Raw genomic sequence first — 25669 nt, forward strand, 5'->3', positions numbered from 1 at the left:
TAACATATACAACTCTAAAACAACAATAAAAACAAACAATAACTAACAAGCAGACATATAGGGAGATACACGTGTAGAACAGGGTAAAGAGAGTGTATAGAAGTATACCCATGTGCGTATACGGGTTAGGCTGTGGATATTTTTACATACATATTTGTATGTATATTCATATATAGAGCACAAAGGAGGCGCAGTCATAGAAGCTTCCTAGGCACATCCAAATACCTTGAGGGGCTGAGTTTCTGGGGCTGAAGCCTGGGGACCCTGGCCTCAGGGGACATGTAGCTCAATTGGCATGACATAGTTCATAAAGAAAATGTTCCACATACCACTTTGGTGAGTAGCATTTGGGGTCTTAGAAGCTTGCAAGTAGCCATCTAAGATACATCTATTAGTCTCATCCTGTCTGGAGCAAAGAAGAATGAGAAAAACCAAAGACACAAGGAAAATATTAATCCAAAGGACTGATGAATCACAGCCTTTACCAGGCTGAACCCAGAATAACTAGATGGTACCAGGTTATCATCATTGACTGCTCTGAAAGGGATCACAATAGAGGGTCCCGGGCAGAGAGGGAGAAAAAATGTAGAACAAAATTCAAATTCACATAAAAAGATCAGACTTACTGGCCTGACAGAGACTGTAGGAACCCCCAGGACTATAGGCCCTTGGACACCCTGCTAATTCAAGACTGAAACTGAAGCCACTCCCGAAGTCCATCGTTCAGCCAAAGATTAGACAGACCTACAAAGCAAACAATAACATGCATGAGGGGCACGCTCCTTAGATCAATAAAGTATATGAGACCAAATGGGCAATGTCTGCTCAAAAACTAAGATAAGAAGGCAGGAAGGGACAGGAAGACTGAAGGCATGGACACGGGGAACCTGGAGCAGAAAGGGGGAGAGTGCTGACAGTGCAGTGATTGCAACCAATGTCACGAAAAAGTTTGTGTATAAATTTTTGAATGAGAAACTAATTTTCTCTGTAAACTCTCACCTAAAACACACACACATACAGTATATTTAAGCTAAGAAATTCCTGGACGAATACCAACAAACTGGTAATGTTGCCTCCAGGAGGGTGAACTGGATGGTTGGCGGAGGGAGTGGGAAACACGGAGGTTTTATTTTTATCACCTTTTATAAAATAAGAAAAAAATATAAAAAGATTAAACATGAATGTACTTCAGGCAGTAGTCCTATTGTTTGCCAGCAGGCTGGGTGTGTGACCTGCCTCTGCCCCACTCTCTGCCCAGTAGAGAGAGCTTTGGTCCCTTTTCCCACCTACGAGCTGCATGGACAGGTGGACAAGCAGAATTCCCAGCCCACCTGCCCTTGCTTTGACTCTCCTTTTATGTGGCTCTTCAGCCTGATTTCCTGGCACTCTGAACAGACTGGATTAGGTGAAACGCTGCAAGACCCAGAGTGGGGACAGTGACATCTCTTCCCATTTCCTCCTCGCACAGTACAGTTAGTCACTGTGCTGGTCCCTTCAGCTGAAAGCACCCAGCCAAGCCCTCCTGCTCTGGGAAGCAGGGGTGTGATGTGGTTGCAAGGAGATGGCATTGATTGGATGAGCCAAGACCACCTGACTCAAGGTCAGCCACTCAGAAGATGTCCAGCATCCTCAGTGGGGGTAGATCCAAAGGATTCTGGCCAATGGTGGCAGGAGGTAATTAGCTAAGCCAACCCCACTGTCTCCTTCCATAATTAAGGCTTGGGAATCCTCCAAAGATCACTGCACTGAAACCACAACAGAATGGAGCGGAAATGCTGAGAGAGGTTGTGTCTTCATGGGAGCAAGACCACATGGGCCGGGAGACTAGCTGGCTCCGCAGAGATGCTAAGGGTCCTTGAGAATTTTACAGCTTTAGCCGGCACCCTGATTTTGAACTTCTAGCCTCCTAAATTGTGTGGGAATAAATTTCTGTTTGCCAAAGCCATCTACTTGTGGTATTTCTGTTACAGTAATACCAGATAACTAAGACAGAATTCGTTATTGTTGTTGTTAGGTGCCGTCGAGTTGGTTTTGACTCACAGTGACCCTATGCACAACAGAACGAAACACTGCCCAGTCCTGCGCCGTCCTCGCAATTGTTGCTATGCTTGAGCCCATGGTTGTAGCCACTGAGTCAATCCATCTCTTACAGTGTCTTCCTCTTTTTGGGAATGTTAATTTCCAGACCTACTTGTTGTGATGGTTAAGATTGTGCGTCAGCTTGGCTGGGCCATGATTCTGAGGGGTTTGGCAGTCTTATGATGTTGTAATCATTTCCAGGTTGAGATTTGATAGAATGTGATCACCCCCATAACAGGATCTGCTGTGAGTAGCCAATCAGTTGAAAGGGAGTTTCCTTGGGTGTGTGGCCTGCATTGAATGTAAGTGGACATTCTGGCAAGGCTCATGGGCTTTTGCTTGCTCTGGGTCCTGCAGCCGGCTCCTGTTTGTCTGACCTCCAGTTCTTGGCCTTTGAGCTAGCAGTTTACCCACTGTCTTGCCTGCCGATCTTGAGATTCCATGATCTTCATAGCCTGTGAGCAACAGCCCTGCTCTCTGACCTGCTGATCTTGGGTTCGCCAGCCCCTGTAGTTACATGAATCAGGAGAAGCCACCAACCTGACCCACAGACTTGGGACATTCCAGTCTCTATGACCTCGTGAGCCATTTGCTTGATACAAATCTCTCTCTGTATATATTTATATGCTTTACTGGTTTTGCTTCTCTAGAGAACCCATCCTAAGACACTTGCTGACTTGGTGTGTGCCCAGGTCCTGTTTCTAGACAGGGCAATACTCATGTGAACCTTGATCCAGTTTTTGAAATATTTACATTGCTGGGTAGGGCCAACGAAAAACGAAACTCTTAGAAGGCTGGACCAAATGCACAAGACAACATCTTGCTGGAAGGATGTCTTCGGTAAGTGCCCCAGAAAGATTTCTAAAGCTTTTATTTCAAACAGCAACAATAATCCTGTTAGTGGTGATTATGCCTGTTTTCCTCATTGGTCTGCAGCTCTGGCACAGAGGGGACACAGGGTACATGCTGAGGGGGCCTGAGGATCCGATTCTCTCAGACACAGTGAGAGGAAGGAGCCACAGTGCTGGGCCACAAGCCCAGAGGCTTCCCTGTCTCAGTGGCTGCGTGGGGTTTGGCCCACTGAGGCTGAGGAGCAACATGCCCTGGGTTTGGGTTTGAGGTTTTCCAAGCCGTCATCCAGTCATTCAGTGCTGAGGGGCCCACTGCCCAGGGCCCACCTCCTAGGTCACAGTCTCTTCAGTTGGTCCCTGGCAGGAGCAGGGGCAGGAGGGTCCAGGAAAATGATTCAGACTTTTGTGGAGACATGGTGGGGGCTTTTCAGGAAGGTGTTCCTGCCCCCTCACCTCCAAATACTGTCAGCACCTCAGCTTTTCCCTTCATCCCTTTGCCCCTGTTCCGTCCCTTGCTTTTTCCTTCAGACTTAATAAAAGCCACATTTCACATTTCCTGAGCACTCGCTGCATTCCTCCAACATCTGCTAGGGGCTGTATTTAATCTTGGCAGCAGCCCTGTCAGGTAGGAACAATTACCCCCAATTCTATGATAAGGGCACCCATACTCTGAGGAAGTAACTTGTCCAAGAGGCAGAGAGGGGATTTGAGCCTAGGTAGGTCTGACTTCAAAGTCTTTACTTTTTTTTTAATTCCAGAAGAAATACATAATACATTCTCCTGGTTAAAAAAAAAACAGACAAGCCCAAACAAAAACTATTGGTATTAAGGCTAAAGTCCCTTTCACCATCCTCCACTTTGTAGATACCTCCCCCTCTATACAATTTGGTGTGTGTCCTTCCAAATATTTCTGTACACATTTGTGTACATAAATAATAGTACTCCACATGTATTGTTTTGTGAGTTTGAGTTTTGTGGTTGTTTTTAATTTAGTTCTCCCAGTGTAGTTCATTTAGGAAATACTTGAATCTTTTCCTTTATTTACTTGTTTTTAGGATAACGTGGTGATTCCTTGGCATCCTTCAGGAGTTTAAAAAATATCAATAAGAATTCATGGATGTAACACGTGTTTCCATCTAAGTACAGTTATTATTCTTTTTGAGCTCAAATCATCCTATCTTTGGTCAAGTGGACTCTTGACCCGGTTGTCAAAGATTTCACTGTCCCTGCCAGGCTTCCAGTTGACTGGTAACCTCACCACTCCGAGTAGCAGCTCAAATGCCTAGTCAGGAAGTCCCACCCCATGTGACCCAGCTTATCAGTCAGGTGGAGGATGGGTGGTGGCTGGCCTCGGAGCATTCCTGACACAAAATTCCTATGCCTAGGGTGTGTCTCACATTTGACCTGAGCCAGGACAACGTGCCTTCTGTCCACAGGAATCCCAGGGGGGCACTGCCCCACCACCGACTCCGAACCCCACCCTGTAATCCCTTGCCTGGAGCTGCGTGCCCTTAAGCCCAGCCTGTCCCAGGCCGGCCTGAGCTTATTAAGGGCACAAATGTTAGAAACGTTCAGACCTAGATTTCAAACTTGCTCTTCTACTCACTAGGTAAGGATCATTGGCAAGTGGCCTCACACTCCTGAGACTCAGTCTCCTCATTTGTCTAGTGGGGTGATGATGTTCTCACCCAAAGGGTAATGTGGGTCATGGGCTCAGCACTTGTCTGGCACGTTGGGCTTTGCCAGTCGGAGCTCTGAATCTCAAGCTTCACTCAGGCCTTGATACGTGGCCCGTGGCCCCCTATGAGGCATTGCAGATGTCCTCAGGAATCACAAACTTGCTCACTGACACAAACATGCTCCGTACATACGAAACACTCACACCCAGCTGTGCACACCGACTCATAGACTCCCCCCCGCATCTCCTCCTTCCCTGAAGAACACCTTTCCAGCCCCAGCAGCTTCAATAAAGGGGAGGAGCTTCCACCTGTGTGAAGAGACCTCCCCTCCCTGTTTCCTGCCTTGGTGACCAGGGCTGAGGGAGTGCTTGGATGTTTCCTGGGAGGGCACAACAATGCCTGTCTCTGTTTTTCTGTTGCAGGATAGACCAAAGCTTGGAGACCTGATTGAGATTTTTCGCATTGGCTATCAGCACTGGGCCATCTACGTGGGAGGTGGTTATGTGATCCACCTGGCTCCTCCAAGTAAGGATGGGCCGTATTTACACATAAGCATGGAGTTTGGAAGTGTGGGCAGATGCCTGATGAATTATGTGATTGTCCTCACTTCAGTGCCTGGCACACAGAAGGCACTCGGAGAATATTTTTTAATTAATTTTTTTTTATTGTGCTTTAGGTGAAAGTTTACAGAGCAAATTAGTTTCTCATTAAACAGTTAATACACAAATTGTTTTGTGACATTGGTTGCCAACCCTGTATTGTGTCAACACTCTCCTCTTCTCGATCTTGGGTTCCCCGTTTCCAGTCATCCAATTTTCCTGTCTCTTCCTGCCTTCTTGTCTTTGCTTTCGGGCTGGTGTGCCCATTTAACCTCGTATATGTGGTAGAACTACGTGTGTTATTGTTTATTTTATAGGCCTGTCTAATCTTTGGCTGAAGGGTGACCTTCACGAGTGACTTCAGTACTGAGTTAAAAGGGTGTCTGGGAGTTACACTCTTGGGGTTTCTCTAGTCTCTGTCAGACCTGTAAGTCTGGTCTTTTTTTGTGAGTTTGATTTTTGTTGTACATTTTTCTCCTGCTCTGTCCTGGACCTTCTATTATGATCCCGTCAGAGCAGTTGGTGATGGTAGCCGGGCACCATCTAGTTGTTCTGAACTCAGTCTGGTGGAGGCTGTGGTAGTTGTGGTCCATTAGCACTCAGTGAATACTTGTTGAATGAATCATGCTCTTCCCTGCTGAGAGTATCAACTGCTAGTTCTCTTTATCATAAGTCTATGGACAGACTGTTGACCTTTTTCCATGATGGAATGGGTTTCAGTTCCAGGTTCTCCATTGTACTTGATACATGTGTCCTATCTCCTGTGTATTTCTTGTTCAGGAGGTATAGGAAAAGAGTAAGAAACAATTATTTCCGTCAAATAGGTGACAACTGGCATTTACAACAGTGCCTAGTGTAATGGAAGTAGCGTGGGCCTCCCAATTACATAGAGCCAGTTTGGGATCCTGGCCCCTGCATTTACCAACTGTGTGACCTTGAACATGTAACTTCACCTTGCCTAGTTCAGCTGCACCCTCTGTAGAGCAGGGATAAGGATATCTGCCTTCCAGGTCCTGGAGGGCTGAAATGAAGGAGTGTGTGTGAAGGCACTGGAGCAGGGCCTGGCTAGGTGCTGAGTCAACCTCCCCTTCCTTCTGAAGCTTCATGGCATTAAAGAAAATGCAGAATCATTGAAAACCACAGAAGTGCACAGCAGTAGGGAGCTGGTTGAACAAAGTAGATACCTGCATACAATAGAACCCTACACAACCATTCAGAGCAGTTGTACAGCATGTGTGTGTATGTGTATTCAAGTTTAGTTTTTAAAAATTAAGTTTGTTGAGGTATAGTTTACAAATAATAAAATTCCGTAGTAGACTATGGATCCAATCACATAGTCTACAGTTCTATGAGCCTTGATAAATGCAGTCAGGTAATCACCACAACAATCACGATGTAGAACAGTTCCCTCATCCCCCCAAATTCCCCTGTGTCCCTACGTAGTGAACACCCTCCCCCCCACCCCCAGCTCCTGGAAACTTACGATGTTTTCTCTGTGTCTATAGTTATACCTTTTCCAGAATGTCATATGTTGTTGTTGTTAGGTGCTGTCAAGTTGATTCCGACTATCGACCCTATGTACCACAGAACGAAACACTGCCGGGTCTTGTGCCATCCTTACAATTGTTATGCTTGAGCCCATTGTTGCAGCCACTGTGTCAATCCATCTCACTGAGGGTCTTACTCTTTTCCACCGGCCCTGTACTTTTAAAAAAGCATGATGTCTTCTCCATGGACCGATCCCTACTGACAACATGTCCAAAGTCTGTAAGACGAAGTCTTGCCATCCTTGCTTCTAAGGAGCATTCTGGTTGTACTCCCATGATTTGTTCTTTCTTTTGGCAGTCTTCCTTATTCATTGTTCAGCTTTCACATGCATATGATGTGATTGAAAATACCAAGGATTGGGTCGGGCGCACCTTAGTCTTCAAGGTGACATCTTTGCTTTTCAACACTTTAAAGAGGTCCTTTGCAGCAGATTTGTCTAATGCAATGCATCTTATGATTTCTTGACTGCTACTTCCATGTGTGTTGATTGTGGATCCAAGTAAAATGAAATCCTTGACAACTTCAATCTTTTCTCCATTTATCATGATGTGACTTATTGGTCCACTTGTGAGGATTTTTGTTTTCTTTATGTTGAGGTGTAATCCATACTGAAGGGTGTGGTCTTTGATCTTCATCTGTAAGTGCTTCAAGTCCTCTTCACTTTCAGCAAGCAAGGTTGTGTTATCTGCATAATGCAGGTTGTTAATGAGTCTTCCTCCAATCCTGATGCCCCATTCTTCATATAGTCCAGCTTCTCGGATTATTTGTTAAGCATACAGATTGAATAGGTATGGTGAAAGGAAACAACCCTGACACACACCTTTCCTGATTTTAAACCACTCAGTGTCTCCTTGTTCTGTCTGAACAATTGCCTATTGATCTGTGTACAGGTTCCTCATGAGCACAATTAAGTGTTGTGGAATTCCCATTCTTCGCAATGTTATCCATAATTTGTTATGATCCATATAGTCAAATGCCTTAGCATAGTAAATAAAACACAGGTGAACATCTTTCTGGTATTCTCTGCTTTCAGCCAGGATTCATCTTACATCAGCAATGATATCCCTGGTTCCACGTCAGCTTCTGAATCTGGCCTGAATTTCTGGCAGTTCCCTGTTGATATACTGCTGCAGCTAATTTTGAACTATCTTCAGCACAATTTTGCTAGCATGTGATATTAATGATATTGCTAGATAATTTCTTCATTTATATAAATAGAATTGTATAGTAGGTAGTCTTTTGTGTACAGCTTCTTTAATATAGCATAATGAATTTCTGTGGTAGTAGGTATCAGTACTTTATTCTTTTTGCTTGCTGAGTAGTATTCCACGGTCTGGCTGTATCATCTTTTATTTCACTAGCTGAAGGAAATTTGGGTGGTTTTCACAGTAAAGAATAGAGCCTCTATAAGTATTCCTATAGGGTTTTTTTTTTTTTAATGTGGACCTAGGTTTTTATTTCTTTTGGGTAAATATGTAGGAGTAGAATTGTGGGGTTGTATGGTAAGTGAACTGCCGACCCTTTGGTCAGCAGCCGTAGCACTTAACCACTACACCACCAGGCATAGTGGTTAAGTGCTACGGGTGCTGACCAAAGGGTTAGCAGTTCGAATCAGCCAGGTGCTCCTTAGAAACTCTATGGGGCAGTTCTACTCTGTCCTATAAGGTCGCTATGAGTTGGAATTGACTCGACGGCACTCAGTTTGGTTTTTTTGGTTTATAGGAAGTGAATGTTTAACTTCATAGGAAACTGTTGTCCAGAGTACCATTTTATAGCCTCACCAGTAATATGGGAGAGTTTGCCCTCTGTTGGGAGAAAGAAACCAATGCATCCTAGATAAGAGGCGCCTAAGGGGCAGGGAAGGGGACACTGAGAGGAAAGGGAGAGAGACCAGGGCTTGGGGATACTGAGGGATGCAGATGGGGAGAGAGGTGGGCAGGGGGACTAGGGAAAAAGATGGGAAGCCTGAGGGGCAGGGAAGGAGAGATTAGAAGCAGAGAAGGCATGACTAGGTTGGGAGATACTTTATGTCTGGTTTCCTCCAACCTCCCCTTCTTTCTGGGATCTGCAGTCCAGCAAGGCTGAGTGCTGACCCTTCTCTCTGCTTTTTCCTCTGCAGAGGTCTCTCTTCTCTGCCCCTGTCCCTGCTCCAGCAGCTGGAGTGAGCAGGGCAAAGACAAAGCTAGCATTCTTTAAAATGCCCTTCCGAAAAGAAAATGAAAACTAGTGAACTACAGTATAACGAAAACAGAAAGAAAAAATAAATAAATAAAAAGAGTAAATTTAGAAACTGGCCAATCGGTGAATTGGCTATACAGAGACTGACATTGCACCGATTGGCTCTCTGTGAATCCGGCTGCCTTCAGCTGATTCATCTGACACCCTGGCGTCCATTGGGCCCTCCGTGACAGTTCCAGGTGTCTCATTTCAGCTTCCCAGCAGGCCTGGGTAAGGCTGATGTCCACTTAGAGGAGAACGGGCAAATGTAGAGCTAGGAGACGGTGGTCATCATCTGGCCCAAAGCCCTCAATTTGTAAATGATAAAACTGGGGCCCGGAGAGAAGGGACTTGCTTGAACACAATGAGTGAGCCCAGGCAGGGACCTGGGCCACTGTCTTGCTCAACTGGTTCCTTTCTGGCTATTTCAAGATGCCACCCTAGCCTGTGGGGCTCCTTGGTTCCGACTCAGGGAGGGTGACTTTTTAAGGCCACGAGCTAGTGAGGGGGAAGCTGCGACTGGGATGTGGCGGATCCGGCCTCCTCTGTCGTGCCTCAGGCTACCTTGCCCACTGATGCTTTCAGGAACATCTGAACTCCCATGGTACTTTGGAAAAACTCACGTCCTTCACTTCAGAAATGAGGAAGCCAGAGCCCAGGAAATCCCAGTGACCTTTCCAATCACGCGGCCTTGGGTCTCACCTGTTCTCCTTGAGTTTGAGATGAGGCAGGATGGCCAGGCCTGCCCTAGCTCACCCTTATTCACGGTGCCAAGGACAATGAGGCTGTCTGCCTCAGGGCCAGCCCTGAGTCCCTGAAGCCTTGCCCAGGACCAATCTCTCTTTCCTCTTTGTGGATCCACAGGTGAGTTTGCTGGAGCTGGTGCGGCCAGTGTCATGTCTGCCCTGATGGATAAAGCCATAGTGAAGAAGGAACTGCTGTCTGTGGTAGTTGGGCGGGACAGGTACCGGATCAATAACAAACATGATGACAGGTACTTTCCGCTACCTCCCAGAAAAATCGTTCAGCGGGCAGAGAAGCTGGTGGGACGGGAGGTGGTCTACCAGCTGACCAGCAGGAACTGCGAGCACTTTGTGAACGAGCTGCGCTATGGAGTTGCCTGCAGTGACCAGGTGTGTCCTCAGCCTCTGTCCCCATCCCCAGGAACCAGCTCTTTCCTTCAATCGACAGTGGCTGGGCCTCTGCGGTGAGCTGGGCCAGGGTAGACAAGGCCAGACAGCAGAGATGGAAACCTTGCCCTTGAGGACGTCACAGTCGGGGCAATAGTGAGTATGGGGAGGCAGACAGGCAAGTAGGCAACACAGAGCAGTGCAGTCAGGATGGCGATGGACCAGGAAATGAGTCACAGCCACGAAGATCACTCTGTTGTGGAGCCCTCCCTGAGACAGGCCCTCACTACAGCATGGAGGCAGGTGTTATTATCCCCATTTTCCAGACGGGGAAACTGAGACTCAGAGCATTTAAGTAACTCATCCAACTCACTAGACATTTAGGCATTGAGTCTCTAGTACTGTGCAGGGGTGGGATTTGAACCCAGGTGTGTTCTGCTCCAGGGCCCTGATCAAGGAAGGCTTCATAGAAGACCTGAGCTGAGTCTGGTTTAATTCTTTCAGTTCATCTGAAGCTGGAAAATGAGCTGGAGGTTATGAGGGAAAGGTTGACAAGGAATAGAAGCAGTGGGAGCCAGGAGGAGCAAAAGCCAGGTCCCACTGGGGAAACGTCTCCCTTAAAGGGAAAGGGCCAGGCAGTAAATATTCTCGGCTTTACCCAGCAGATGGTCGCTGGTGCACTACTGTATCCGCTGTTGTGGTTGTAGCTCCGAAGTAGCTATAGACAATATGTAAATGATGGACTTGTGTTCCAATAAAAGTTTTTAATCTTTTTTACAAGAATAGAGGACCACTCCTGGTCTCAAAAAATTAGAAAAAATGAGTATCCCCTCATACGTTTTAGGTGACGTTGAACATATTAAAAAATATAAATGTCAAAAAATTGCAAAGGATGGAATTTCTGGCGTGTTGTGTGTTGCTTGCATGCTTTGTGTACATATTTCCCTCCCAGCCTTGGAGGCGCAGATTTAACTCATTCAACCAATGGCGACTGTCTGCTATACAATTCACATAACAAAGCCAGGTGTCATTGTCAAACCAATCAGCCAAAGAATTTCTTTTAGAAAAAAGCCTGACTTAATTTTTTAATTCAAATACACACATGAAGGCACATTTCCACGGCAACCACATCTCTGTAGAACTGCCTTCTAAGGTAGCCCACAGATAAGGCAGGGACCCTCCGTCCATGGGGGTTTGGGACTATATCTGTCTTCTGGAAGCCCCCTCTGTTTAGGAGCAGGGCTCTAGAGAACTGTCCCTTCTTGGTGTCCAGGAATGTTTACCCTCGGGCTGTGCACCAGACTCAGGATGGGGCAGGATTCAGTTCTTCCCTTGTAAGGTGGTAGAGGTGCTATGGTGAAAGGGAGGTGGTACCCCAGGATTAGAATCAGAGGACAAAGGCCAGATGGGGTCTTTCCCGAGCTGAATGTTCTTGGTGTATGTATCAGTGGTTAGATCCCTGAGGTTGAGTCTAACCACCCTACCCTCTGTTTCAGGTCTCTGATGCAGTCGCTACAGTGGGTGCCGTGGGAGTGGGCCTGGCAGCCGTAGGCCTCATTGCGCTTCTGGTGACCAGAAACAGGCGGCAACAGCAATAAGTTCAAGGAACTGTCTTGACAGCAAGAAGTTACGGGGCATCTGGCTTAGCCAGTAGGTGTGGGGTTTGGTTTATTGATTTCACCATTTGTGATCATTTTGGCTTATTTTAATGGAGCTAAATAAAAGTAGAAGTAGAAAGATTTTATCTGGGAAAATGCAGCCCAGCGTGAAGTGTGTTGGGGGGGGAGTGGACAGGGGCTCTTTCCTGGCGACACTGAGTTGCATCCTGGCCATTCTGTGGGTTTCCTCTCATGAAGGCTGTGTTTTTTTGAGACCTGAGTATGCACATGGAGCATGGGGCTAGACAGACCTGACTGATGGACAAGACAGGAATCTTTGGCCCACAGCATGAGACCCCAGCGGCTGGAACTCTGTTGAAGATTTTCGGCAATGAATGTGACTCAGCTACAGGGACTGCCAGCTCCCCTTCCCCTCGTTACTCCCCGCTCCTCTTGATTCCAATAAAGACCGTTGCTTTTAAGCTGTATCTGGTCGACCTGACTCATGGTAACCCCACGCACAGTAGAATGAAATGCTGCCTGGTCCTGCCCTATTCCCATGATCAGTTTTGGATTGCACCATTGTGATTCACAGAGTTTTCATTGGCTGATTTTCAGAACTAGATAGCCAGGCCTTTCTTCCTAGTCTGTCTTAGTCTGAAAGCTCTGCTGAAACCTGTTCCACATTGCAGCAACATGCAAGCCTCCAATGACAGATAGGTGGGTGGTAGCTACACATGCGGTGCCCTGGCCTGGAATCATATCCTGGTCTCCAGCATGGTTGGCAGGAATTCTACTACTGGACCAACGCTAACCAAAATGAGTTTTTGTCAGCTCTCTACATCTTTTCCCTGCCTTGCCACTTCCACCTCCTCAGCACGCCTGCATAGGCACCACATCTGTTCACCACGATCCTCAAGTCACTGATCCCACATCCCTGTGCTGGTTTCTCTTCCTGCATCTGCTCAGCTCACCTCAGTTCCCCTGCCTCCTGCCCCTTCCTGTGTTCCAGTTCAAGTTCCTGAGAGACTCTGATTGGCCCAGCCTGCTGATTGGCTGTCCTTGTGTCAGGTGACCACACGAAGCCTATCAGCTGTGCTGAATGGGGCAGGGTCACATGGTACAAACACGGCGGTAGAGGAAGCTTTACTTGGAGGAGATGCAGGTATGCCCAGGTCCATGGCCGAAATTGCTTTTACCTGCTCCCAGGGGAGGGGAGGGAGCAGGAACCAACCTTCAACTGGATCCTCAAGCGCTGCTTGAATCTCCCAGGGGAGATTCTGGGCTGAAATTAAAGGCTGGTGCTTGTATCTCCCATAGATCTTATATCCCAATATACCAGTACTGTTTGCAAGATGCAATATTTGTATCCAGACCTTTCTTTTTTCATGTTTCAAGTGCCCTTTTTATTAGAAGTCATCAGGAGTGGTGAGAGGGAACCCCACCCACACCACTCACCTGGCCAGCAGCAACCCCTAACTTCCCCACCCTACGCCAGTGTCTCTGCCGAGGGCCCAGGTATGAAGAGGAAGCCAGCACCTGTCAGTTGCTTTCTATGGGGAAAGTGGGCTCAGAGAGGCCAGCCCAGTTAGCCAAGGTCATACAGCCAGTGAGCGGAGGGTCTGGTCCATTTGACCCAGAAGCCTGAGTTTCTGAGCCAAGCTGCTTAGTCATTTCTGATGAGGTTTTGTGGGCACCAGCCACCCTTTGCCTTGGCTAAATGTCCTTTCATAGCTGCCTATTCTTTCCCTGGAGCCCTGCTGGAGCAATAATTAAGAATTCGGCTGCTAACCATAAAGGTCAGCAGCTCGAACCCACGAGCTGCTCCTTGGAAACCTTATCGGGGGGGTATACTCTGTCCTACAGAGTCACTGTGAATTGGCGATGGGGTTTTTTGTTGTTGTTGTTGTTATTCTTTCCCTGGGGATTTTATCAGGCCTATGCCTTCAGTGGTAGAGTTCTCCCCTTCCATGGGGGAGGCCTGGGTTCAATTCCCAGCCAGTGTACCTCATGCTTACCCACCACCCGAGTGTCAGTGGAGCCTTTTGTGTTGCTATGTTGCTAAACAGGTTACAGCAGAGCTTCCAGGCTAAGACGGACTAGGAAGAAAGGCATGGAGGGCTACTTCTGAAAATCGGCCAGCAAAACCCCAGTGGATCACAATGGTCCGGTCTGCAGCCGATCACGTGGATGGCACAGGCCTGGGGTAACATTTTGTTCCTTTGTGCATGGGGTCGCCATGAGTAGCGGTAGACTCAATGGCAGCCAACAACGACACAACAGCAGAAACCTTGGAGCAGCATCTCTTGGAACAGGCTTGAAGTCACAGGCAGACGGGTGGGCGAGGTGTTTGGCTCCCCAATCTTTGACTTCCTGTGAAGAAGCTGGTGGGGCCAGGCCTGGACTGTCCTTCATGGGAGACACCCTGTGCTGCCCGGGGTCGGGGGGCAGGTGCTTAGGGGTGACAGCAGTGCTGATAAGACCAGGAGACCCTCGGCAGTCCCTCCCACTGTGGGCAAGGGTCACTGTTCCAGATCCTCGTGCCCGGGCCACCTGGAGAGCCATCAGGGTCACCACCCCAAACTCCCAGCGGATTCTCTTCAGGTTTTGGGTGAAAGGTACCCTAACTCCAGTCTGCTTCCACCGCCTGCCCTGATGCCTGACATTTGCCATATTGAATTCACTTTTTGTTTTTAGCATTATGTTCTCTAAGTACCTCCTTAGCGGTGCCTTCCAGAGAAAATTTGCACTCAACCTCTTCAATCATTGGCATTTTAGTAAAAATTAGCCATATTATGGGAGGACCTGGAAGAAATGGGACTTAGGGTGAGTAAGTCTTGGTCAGAGGTGTGTGTGTGTGTGTGTGTGTGTGCGTGCGCGCGTGTGCGTGTGCAGGCACAGGCCCAGATCAGGCCAGTCTGCAGCAGACAAGGCAGGCTGCTCATGGAAAAAGGTGTCTGTCTTAGTTATCTAGTGGTGCGATAACAGAAATACCTCAAGGAGATGACTTTAACAAACAGAAATTTTTTCTCTCACAGTCCAGGAGGCTAGAAGTCTGAATTCAGGGTGCTAGCTCCCAAGGAAGCCTTTGACACTCTGCTGGTTCTGGGGAAAGGTCCTTGTCATCAATCTTCCCCTGGCCTAGGAGCTTCTGAGAGCAGGGACCAGGTCCAAAGGACATGCTCTGCTCCCAGTGCTTCTTTCTTGGTGGCCTGATGTCCCTCTCCTCTCCACTCAATTCTCTCTTATGTCTCAAAAGAGACTGACTCAAGATACAAACTAATCCTGTAGATTGAGTCCTGCCTCATTAACATAATTGTCTCTAATTCTGCCTCATTAAGATCATGTTGTTAGGTACAGTCAAGTCATTGCTGATACATAGCGGCCCTATGTACAATGGAAGGAAACGCTGCCCTGTCCTGTGCTGTCCTCACAATCATTATGCGTGAGCCCATTGTTTCAGCCACTGCATCAGTCCATCTCGTTAAGGGTCTTCCTCTTTTTCGCTGACTGTCTACTCTACCAAGCATGATGTCCTTCTCCAGGGACAGGTCCTTGCTGATAACATGCCCAAAGTATGTGAGATAGCATCTCACCATCCTTGCTTCTAAAAAGCATTCAGGCTGTACTTCTTCCAAGACAGTTTTGTTCATTCTTCTGCCAGTCCATGGTTTATTCAGTATTCTTCGCCAACATCATAATTTAAATGCATCAATTCTTCTTTGGTTTTCCTCACTCATTGTCCAGCTTTCACATGCATATGATGAAATGATTGAAAACACCATGGCTTGGGTCAGGAATACCTTAGTCCTTAAAGTGACATCTTTGCTTTTTAATGCTTTAAAGAGAACTTTTGCAGCAGATTTGCCCAATGCAATGCATCCTTAACATCATAAAGGTTAGGATTTACAATGCAAAGGATAATTACATCAGATCACAAAATGGTGGATGACCACACAATACCAGGAATTGCAGCCCAGGCAAGCTGACACACATTCTGGGGGTATGAAATTCAATCCATAAAATTCCACCCTTTGGCCCCCCCAAATTCACATCCTTGCCACAAGGAAACACATTCACCTCATAATATCACAGCAAAAGTCTTAAATCTACTCCAAGTCCAAAGTCCATCCTAGGGCAAAATTCCTCTTCCTCTGTGAAATCTAAAATACGAGTTTACTTCTTCCAAAGTACAATAGTGGAACAAGCACAAAGTAGACATTTCCATTACAAATGGGAGAAATTGGAGGGAAAGAAGGGATAACAGGCACCAAGCAAGTCAGCAGAATACATTACATAAGTTTTCAAAGCTTGAAGATAATCCTCTGTTCTCAGAGATGATTGAGGCAATGGCCCTGTCCTCCAGACTCTGGGTGTTGGCCACATGTTCTGGATTCTGGATGGAGGGGCTGGGTGGAGGCCCCTCGGCCCTGAGCTTCAGCTCTGCCTTCCAGGCCCATGGGAATGGCAACTCTGCTCCTCAACATTGGCTGCCCTATTCTACTAATCCATCTGACTGGTGACTCTACCCCTTGGGCCCTGGCAGACCTGGTTCTTCTGCCCCTTGGGCATGGAAGTCCCACACTCTCAGCTTTGGGCAGCAGACCTGGCCCCATCCCGCTGGCACCCCACTCCACCAGGACGCCTTCTGCCTGAAGGCATTCTGCTCTCCTGCTCCATAGGTTGGCTTCCGTGCCATTTTATGCCTGTCTCCTGGTTCTACTGCTGCCATTTCTCTGCTGCAGCTTCTTGCCATCTGCACCATCTCCAGTGTCACAGCTCTCCTCACTTCCTTCTGAGTTCTCACCAGAACTGTCTGATGTCCATAATTCCACCAACAACCTCTCCAAGGCAATTTAGGCTTTTAGTACGACACACCTTTAAAACTCTTCCAGAACTAAATGGTGCCCTGGCTACTACCGATAACTGCCCTGACAGAGAACACTACAGAGAATTCCTGATGGAGCAGGAGAACAGTGGGATGCAGATCTCAAATTCTCATAAAAATACCAGGCTTACTGGTCTGAGTGAGACTGGAGGGACCCTGGCGGTCATGGTTCCTGGACCCCTTGATAGCCCAAGATTGGAACCGTTCTCAAAGCTAACTCTACAGACAGAGATTGGCCTGAACTATAAGATAGACAATGATACTGTTGAGGAGTGAGCTTCTTGGCTCAAGGTGACACTTGAGACTATGTGGGCAACTCCTGTCTGGTGGTGAGATGAGAAGGAAGAGGAGGACAAGAGCTGGTTGAATGGACATGGGGATTAGAGTGTGAAGAGGAGGAACGTGTTGTCTCATTAAAAGGAGAGCAGCTAGGAGTACATAGCAAGGCGTGTATAAGTTTTTGTATGAGAGACTGACTTGATTTGTAAACTTGCACCTAAAAAACAATTAAAAACAAAACAAAACAAAATTCTCCCACCCTCTACCATTCACAGTTTCAAAACCGCTTCCACATTTTAGGTATTTGCAGAGCTGCAGCCCACTCTTGGTACCAAATTCTGTCCTAGTTACCTAGTGTTGCTATAACAGAAATACCACAAGTGGATGGTTTTAATAAACAGGAATTTATTCTCTCACAGTTTAGGATGCTAGAAGTCCAAATTCTGGGTGCCAGCTCCTGAGAAAGCTTTCTCTCTCTGTCAGTCCTGGGGAAAGGTCCGTGTCATTAATCTTCCCTTGGTCAAGAAGCATCTCAGTTCAGGGACCCCAGGTCCAAAGGGCACAATCTGCTCCCTGTGGTTCGTTCTTGGTAGCATGAGGTCCCTCTCCATTCTGCTCGATTCTGTCTTTTATATCTCAAAAGCGATTAACTCAAGATACAACCTAATCCTATAGGTTTGAGTTCTGCCTCATTAAGATCATAGAGGTTAGGATTTACAACACACAGGATAATCACATCAGATCACAAAATGGTGGACAACCACACAATACTGGGAATCATGGCATAGCAAGGTTGACATGCATTTTGGGGGGACAATTCAATCTGTAACAGTGTCTGATGGGGAGGGGAGTAGAGGACAAGTGCTTTGGGAATGTGGTTGGAAGCAGAGAGAACTGATTGTGCAGACAAGAGAGAGTGCTGTGATGAGGGGACCACAGTCCTCCAGTTGGTTGGAGGACAGAGCACAGGGAGGGCAAGAGGGATGAAATGTAGCAGGAGACCGGTCATAAAGGGCCTCTGAGCTGCCCAAATGGTGTGCACTGTGACTTAGGTCAGAGGAAGGTCATGGCCGGATGGTCCCTTTGGGAAGGCTGCACTTGCTCTTGAGGAGACTAGATGAGGACAGGCAGGGACAGGAAGCCAGGGTGATCATGGAGCAGGGTCGGGGCTTTCCTGAGCCATGTCAATGGAAGGGGAGATGGGTCAAAGAAATGAATTTAGGGGAAACATACAAGGTCAGCATGGATGGCACTTGGCGATTGGATTTTGGCGTGAGAAAGAGGGCAAAGTTAATCACGACTCCCTGGCTTCTGGTCAGACAGCCTAGGATGAGGGATGGAGAAGGGTTTGTTGTACACAGAGATCAGAAACAAAGATGGAGAAAAATTTGCAGTTTATATAACTGGTGTTCCCTGGGATGGGACTTTGAGACTTAGGAAGGAGATATGGGAGGGGAGGAAGGCTGGGACCAATGGAGGTCCACAGTGAGAAGTGGGCAGAGAAGACTAGCTCACCCTCTTCTGGGATGAAATGTTCTTGGGCGTTTCCCTCTGCCTCTCTGTAAAATAATTTCAGGTATAAGAATCAGCACAAAGCCGATTTCTATGAGGTGGAGGTTAACTATATCCCCGGTTTCCACATTCTCCAAGCGGCTGTACCACTCCAACTCTGACACCGGCCACTCTCCCTCCCCTCAGCACTCTTTCCTCCCCTGTTTAGGTCCAGAAATTTACTGCAATGTCTCACAGAACTCATAAACTGTACTTACAGTTAAATGGTTTATTAAGGAAATAATGGGGTACAACTTGGGATCAGGATCAACAGGCTGCAACTCAACATCAGAAAGCATATAGGCAAAGTCTCCCTTTTTCAGTGCATGACAGCTCTCTCAGCTCCCCCCAGCCATGCAGTCCTCCTCTCAGCCACCTCAAGACAGGCTCCTCTGGGCCCTGCCATCTGTCGCCACCAGCTCTGCTGCTGGGCCCTTTCCAGGGCAGTTGCTATCTTCAGTGTTATACCCCTTGACCAGCGTTACAGTTCTTTTAGGAGTTTCCTTGCCTCTTATCACTCTTCTTTACTTCCTCTCTTCTTTCTTCCTTTTGCTTCTCTTCCTGTTTCTTTCTGTCTCTAAAACCTCTATGGGGCTCGGTGCTTATATACACAAATCCTTCTCAATTTCAAGGCATGGTACCTCCCAGCAGGTGCCACAAATTAACCAATCCCCTCTCGTAGGCCACAGACAATTCATTTGCACAGTTTGCTATGGTCACCTCATTTGCATAGTCTATTGACCAATCCCTGCAAGACGCATAATTGATCACAACTCAGGCTGCAGCCCAGGGCCAGACAAAAAGTCAAATTGTTTATAGCTTGTCCAGGAAATGTCAGTCAAGCTGAACAAACCCTCTGGGGTAGAAGACTAGGGCAAATGTAACTGGTTAGGGCTTAGGGGAAAAATCTCTTGAACAGTTTTTCCAAAGAATCAAGGCAAAAGGCCACATAACGGAACTCATTTCACTGCATTCCCTGACCCTCAGCCTCCCCACCTCTGCAATGGGGTGATGATTCCTTCCTCCTAGGACTGTTGTGAGGGTTGCAGTTACTTTAGGAAAAGTGTCCCCGGAGGTCTTGCTCCACGAGCATAGTGCCCACCTCACTTTTAGAAACTGGTGACCCCACAGAATCCTCACTCTAAGGCTCATGTCCCTTTAAGAAGCTGTCAGTTCATGTTTCTCAGGTTGTCAGCTCCAAGGTATGGGTGTCCCCAGGCTGTATGGGGGCAGAGACTGAGGAGGAGGAGCTTCATGTGGCCATCAACAGCCATGGGGCAAGAGAACCCGGTGAGGAACTGAGGGGTCCTCCTGCAAAAAGCCAGAAGCTCAAGACTCAACTTTCCAATTCCTCTGGTTGGGCATGACACTGCCAAGCACAGTGGCAGTCTTGTCCATGCAGGCTCCCTTGGTAAGCCAATTGGAAGCACGTGCACAATGTACCTGTACAGGTGTGCAGACACACAAAGTACGCTCACCCTCTACAAACGTCCTCTCCCACATTCCACATGGGTCATTTTTCTAGGCTTTCGGTCCTGGTACCCCCATATAGGGCCTGTAAGAGCGCCAGCAGGGCTGAGGATCCCCTGGAGGGCAGGAGCTCTCCCCCGCCTGGATTCTCACGACATGATGGATGTCAGTAAAAGGGTCCTGAGGTGGAGCTGCAGCTCCCTCCCCAGGGTCTCTGATGTTTCCGAGAGCCTGTCCACTCCTTGTCTGGTTTTTCTGTTTCAGCCACACCAAGAGCCCAAGCCTGGGGATCTGATTCAGACAGATTTTTCACACTGGCTATGAGCACTGGGCCATCTACGTGGGAGGTGGTTATGTCATCCATCTGTACATTCTAAGTGAGTACTGTTGAAAATAGAATTTTCAAAGTATTAAGATAACAAGCACGAATGAAAGATGGAAATGAGCCAGGGAAGCCTGAGTTGGGAGCCGTAGCCTCTCCCTTTGTGTCAGCACCAAGGGTCCCAATTGTCCCGATGAAGCAAGGAAAGGCCCACTGGCTGCCACAGTGAAGCTGAGGTATAAGCATGCTGGTCTCTCCCAAAGCTGAGTCACTTTGTTTTGGCGACTCCGATGATCTAATTTAAGGCAGCAAAGTTTCTCAAAAGCTCAGGGTTGCAGACCTTACATAAGAAGGCTGTCAGTGCTGTTTGGATTCCACAGAATAAGGTGTCCTATTACATAACTGATGCTCCTCAATAGAAGAACTTTCACAGGCTACATGTTAAAAAATGATGATAATAATCTCACACATGTGTAGAGCGAGCACCTGCTCATGATGATTTCACTCATTATTGACAGAAGCAGCAGGGTGACAAAGCCAGTCTCAGGAGACTGCAGGAAACTGACATGTGTGGAGTCAATGAAAGAAAACAAGGAGTGCTAGAATACGATCCCTAAATCGGATTCAAAATCATTCATGTCATAGAGCCCGATGGCACAGTAACCTTGGCGTTCTTTTCTCCACCTAGCATTTGCACTGCTACAGGACACAACCATTGTCACCACTATCAGAACAAGACCTTTGCATCTTAATGGTTTCATACAAGTTATCAGCTACCCTAGGAGCCCTGGTGGTACAGTGGTTAAGAGCTACGGCTGCTAACCAAAAGTTATGGCAGTTCGCATCCACCATCTGTTCCTTGGAAACCCTGTGGGGAAGTTCTACCCTGTTTTATATGGTCGCTATGAGTTGGAATTAACTCGCTGGCAACGGGTTTACTAACTACCCTAATAGAGTTGTAAATAAGTGTGATTCGAAGGTAAACAGCAAATCAAAGTCACTTAATCCAGGTACTACTGAGGGCCCTCATAACTCAAGGCATGACATGAGGACACCTGATCCTTTTTATGCCTTACTGCCAAGGTTTAGATAATTTTTCTTAAGAGGATTCTAAATGTAAACATCACCGTTGAGATTACAAACCTGAACAACACCATGCTTAGCCATTGTGCTCATTAGCTACCATACCCACATCTGAAAAAACAAAAAGCTGGATGCACTATAGAATGGTATTTTGCCTCCATGAGTTGAGAGCTACTTTGTGACCCTATCTATGTGCCCAGAACTGTGCCAGAGCAGAGACCACAAGACAATTATACTGAGGATTTCCAAAGGTTCAGCTCAGTGGGCTGGAAAGAACCTGACCTTTGGAATTTGAAAAAAGCGGTTCCAAATCCTGGCTCTATGATTTTCACAGCAGTCTCAGACACTTCTTCTCTCTCTAGGTCCACTACTGGTTCTGTAAGAGGAAAATGATAATATTTAGCTTGAAGTGTAGAAAGAGGATTAAATTAGGTGATCTTTGAAAAACAGCACAGTACAGTGCCTGAAACACAGTAGATACTGAAACAAATGTGATCCCTTTTGGAATTACTCAAGAGCACAAAAATAAGCAAATATGTGTTAAAATTATCATTTACACTGATGAAAATGTTTCAGATATCTGAATGCCCAGTAGAAGGGATTGGTAAAATAAATTACATACACACATATAACAGAATCCTACGGCTGGCATTGACAATCACTTTTATTGGCATCAAAAAATATTTACGTGTTGTTAAGTAAAAAAAGAGCAAAATGTGTAATAGGCCAATCACAATGTTGAAAGGATAAAGACCAAAAACTCAACAGTGTATTCTTTTCATCTTTCTTTCTTGCACTGTGCCCTTCTCTGCCTCATCTCACCTTTACCTGTGGCCTCTCAACAAATGTCTGATTGTCAGGGGAGAGTCCCAGGGCTGGCTCTTCCAAGATATTCCTATTTCCGAGAGAAAGGACTGTGGTACAGCAGGAGCACATGGAGGATGTGTTTGGGGGTTGCCGCTACCAAGTAAACAACTATTTGGACCATGAGTACAGACTACAGTCGGTAGGTGATGTCACCAGTTCTGTAAAGGAGAAGGCTGGCCAGAAGGAGTACATTTTGGATAGGAACCATGCTAAGGATCCCAAATATCCTACCCTTCGGGGTAGGAACTGTGACTGGGAGCGATTTTTCAATCATCTTGACAGTAGGTAGGTAAGGCATTCCTTGGGGTGATTCATCTCCCTTCTGGAGTTATGCTTGGGTTATCTTCTTAAAGCTCCCAGATGACTGGCTGTGTAGCCAGAGGTAAGAATCAGTGACGTAGAGAAATGTGTTGTGAATCATGCAAACATGGGCTTTCACAAACAAGTGCAAATCCGAGATTTATTTCTAACCCCCTGAGTGTCATTGGACAGATCACTTCCCCTCTTGCCTCAGCTTCTCCATGTGCAGAGTTTTGATGGAGGAGCTTTGTGGGCCTGTCCAGCTCTAACCACCTGGCTTACAGGCAGCTCCTGGGAGGCCCTGAGGTTTGTCAAGGAGAGTCTGGGCAATCTGTCTCCATAACAGGTCTCCTGAGCCCCCAGGGAACACTCAGGCCTGGGGGTGCTCAGGGTCCGAGGGCCTCCGTAAGAGCTCAGGAACATTTCTGGGTAAAATCTTCGGCACAGCCTCCATCCCTGCAGCTTCACAGTCTTCCCGGGTTATTTCTGGGAGGATCCAGAGCTCTCACACGTGTGAGGTGTGCATATCTCTCTCATTCTGCTGCTCTGCTCGACTCATGGATGTCCAACAGCAACCATGTCGCCTGTGGGCAGAGTCTGATCACTGCCATTAGACCTGACCTGTCCATGAGAACCAGGGCAGAGAGAAGTTGCTGATGCGTTAGAGGTGGCTAGTGAAAGGCGTCAGGAACAACTCAAGCAGCAAATCCCAACAAGCACTCCCTATACACCCCGGCGCCAAAGTGACCACGTAAAAGCAGTACCTCACGTCATCTTCCAAGCAATGCTAAAGATACTGTTTCTATCCTCCCCAGTTTATAGATCAAGAAACAGGACGAGGATGTTGTTTTCCCACAGTATATACCTAGAGACAGGATTCAAGCCCCAGCTGTCCCTTGTATTGAGTCTCTGCCCTCTACCCCTGTACTACAGACCTCCAGTGCTCCTGGCCCAAGAGACTGAGTGGATGGGGCCCTTGATGAGATAGGAACAATTGCAGGAAAAGCTAGTTTGGGGACAGAAGTCAAGAGTTTGGATATGGTGATGTGATGTTTGAGGGACCATCAGACATACAAGCACGGATGTTGACTTGCAGCTGGATATCAAGGCTGAAGTGGTGCTGGAAATAGAAATTTCCAGAATTTCTAGGTTGTATCTTGTCCACTAAACTGAAAGTTTCCTTAAGTTCCCCTAGCTTCTGCCACAGCCCCTCCCTCCGCCTAGCTCAGTTTGGCCCTTGGAGCCGTGTCCCAGGGAGACCAGCAACAAACCTCCTCTCTACCCAACCCAAGTCAGGAAAAAAATGCCTTCACTCAGGAAGCTCGCTCAAAAGGACTCCATTGGCCCATGCTGCCAGTTTTCCAGATAGACTCAGACAAAACCAATACGGAGAAGTGGCCACAACCCAGGAAATGGAGACCCTGGGGACACAGCCGGCAACCTCCCTGAGCAAGGACTCTGGGTTGGCTAGCTGAGAGCTAAAACCAGGCCACTCGGGGAGGGTGATAGAAGTAGCACAGTTTCTGGGCCCTGAGGAGGGGGAAGAGCCTGCATGGGCTTGCTGGGTACACTGACTGTGGGCCACTTGTTTTGCAGGCCAGAAACATCAGAAACCACATGTTTAGAGGAGCTACAATATTTGGGTTCCTGTTTGCTTTGATACTCGCTCTCTAGTAGGTGATGCCCAAACCAGAAACAGCCTGAAGTATCCCCAACATCCTGCCTTAGAACCCCCTCTGGAGGCTGCCATGGAGACCGGCCTCACACAACTCCTCCCACGCCAGCCCACTCTAGGTCTGGCTCTTGCTTTCCTTCTCTCCTGGTGGAAAGCTGGTCTAGTTGTAACAAGACTAAAGAATCAATAAAAGCATCTATTGATACCTTCAGAATGGACTTCCACTACATTTTCATTTCTTTTTTTTCTTAAATTGTACTTTAGATGAAGGTTTACAGAACAAACTGGTTTCTCATCAAACAGTACACACATTGGTTAACAACCCCACGACATGTCAACACTCTCCCTTCTCAAGCCTGGGTTCCCTATTACCAGCTTTTCTGTTCCCTCCTACCTTCCAGCCCCAGGGCTGGTGACTTCCACTATGTTTTTGTAGTCTCCTGGAAAAGAAGGCAACGTTCATTGAGCCCCTGCGTGACCTTAATTTCTAGCTGTGTGATATTGGGAACAGCTCCTGACCCTCAGAGCCTTGGTCCCTTCATCTATAAGTGGGGTAGTAATCCACTTCCCCGTAAACTCATGGGGATGAAATAGGGTTATGCATCAAAGCTGTCTGGCAATGCCTGGTACATAGGAGATGCTCAGTGAATTTTCTACATTGTTGTACGTAGGTGTAACACTGACTTAATTTTAAACGTCATTAATTTTACTCTCAGGGTACAAAAAAAAAAAAACAAAAAAAAAATTAGTTACTTCCCAATATAGTCACATCATCAGGGCTTAAATCCCTTTTCCAACACATAAACCTCTCCCAGAATCCTTCCAATTACCTCCTTAACTTGACCTCCCTTTTTAGAAAGTGTCATGGATTGAACTGTGTCCCCTAAAAATATGTGTATCAATTTGGCCAGGCCACGATTCCCAGTATTGTGTGATTGTCCACCATTTGTCATCTGATCTGATTTTCCTATGTGTTGTAAATCCTATCACTATGATATTAATGAGATGGCTGAGCAGCAGTTATGTTGAAGAGATCTACAGGATTAGATTGTATCCTAAGCCAATCTCTTTTGAGATATAAAAGATAGAAGTGAGCGGCGGGGCGGTGGGGGGTGGATCACACTTCCAAGAAAGCGGCACCAGAAGTAGAGCTGGTCTTTTGGACCCAGGGTTCCTGCTCGAAGAAGCTCCTAGTCCAGGTGAAGATTGATGAGAAGGACCTTCCTCCAGAGCCGACAGAGAGAAAAAGTCTTCCCCTGGAGCTGGCACCCTGAATTCAGACTTCGATCCTGTTAGATTGTGAGAATAAACTTCTTCTGTTTGTTAAAGCCATCCATTTGTAGTATTTCTATTATAGCAGCACTAGATAACTAAGGCAGAAAGTCTTTTTTTTATACACCTCAAACACCTAGCCCTCACCCACTTGTGACTACCAAACGGCATTATGTTATCTTTCCATGCCCATATTGCCATAGTTCAAGCTGCCCCTGGGTTGGATCCTGAAAACGAGCTGCCTTCAGAATATCCCTCCGC

General features: G+C 47.1%; 1 protein-coding gene and 1 pseudogene across 2 annotated transcripts; both read left to right on the forward strand.

Annotated features, from left to right (window-relative positions):
• The first annotated feature begins 101 nt into the window (after positions 1 to 101).
• On the forward strand, positions 102 to 12708 carry LOC135231627 (phospholipase A and acyltransferase 3-like). 2 transcript variants are annotated; one of them, XM_064287893.1, is made up of 4 exons: positions 102 to 2919; positions 5032 to 5134; positions 9838 to 10106; positions 11600 to 12708. In XM_064287893.1, exons 1-4 carry the CDS (start codon positions 2911 to 2913, stop codon positions 11699 to 11701), a joined length of 483 nt encoding a protein of 160 aa, XP_064143963.1. In that variant the 5' UTR covers positions 102 to 2910; the 3' UTR covers positions 11702 to 12708. The 2 variants fall into 2 exon arrangements, with proteins under 2 accessions (XP_064143963.1, XP_064143962.1); XM_064287892.1 differs by having other exon boundaries at positions 102 to 5134.
• Positions 12709 to 20045: 7337 nt separating this feature from the next.
• On the forward strand, positions 20046 to 22811 carry LOC104846810 (phospholipase A and acyltransferase 4-like; annotated as a pseudogene).
• Positions 22812 to 25669: the final 2858 nt, after the last annotated feature.

Source organism: Loxodonta africana, chromosome 7 (genome assembly GCF_030014295.1).
Source record: "Loxodonta africana isolate mLoxAfr1 chromosome 7, mLoxAfr1.hap2, whole genome shotgun sequence".
In the NCBI taxonomy this organism is placed as follows: Eukaryota; Metazoa; Chordata; class Mammalia; order Proboscidea; family Elephantidae; genus Loxodonta; species Loxodonta africana.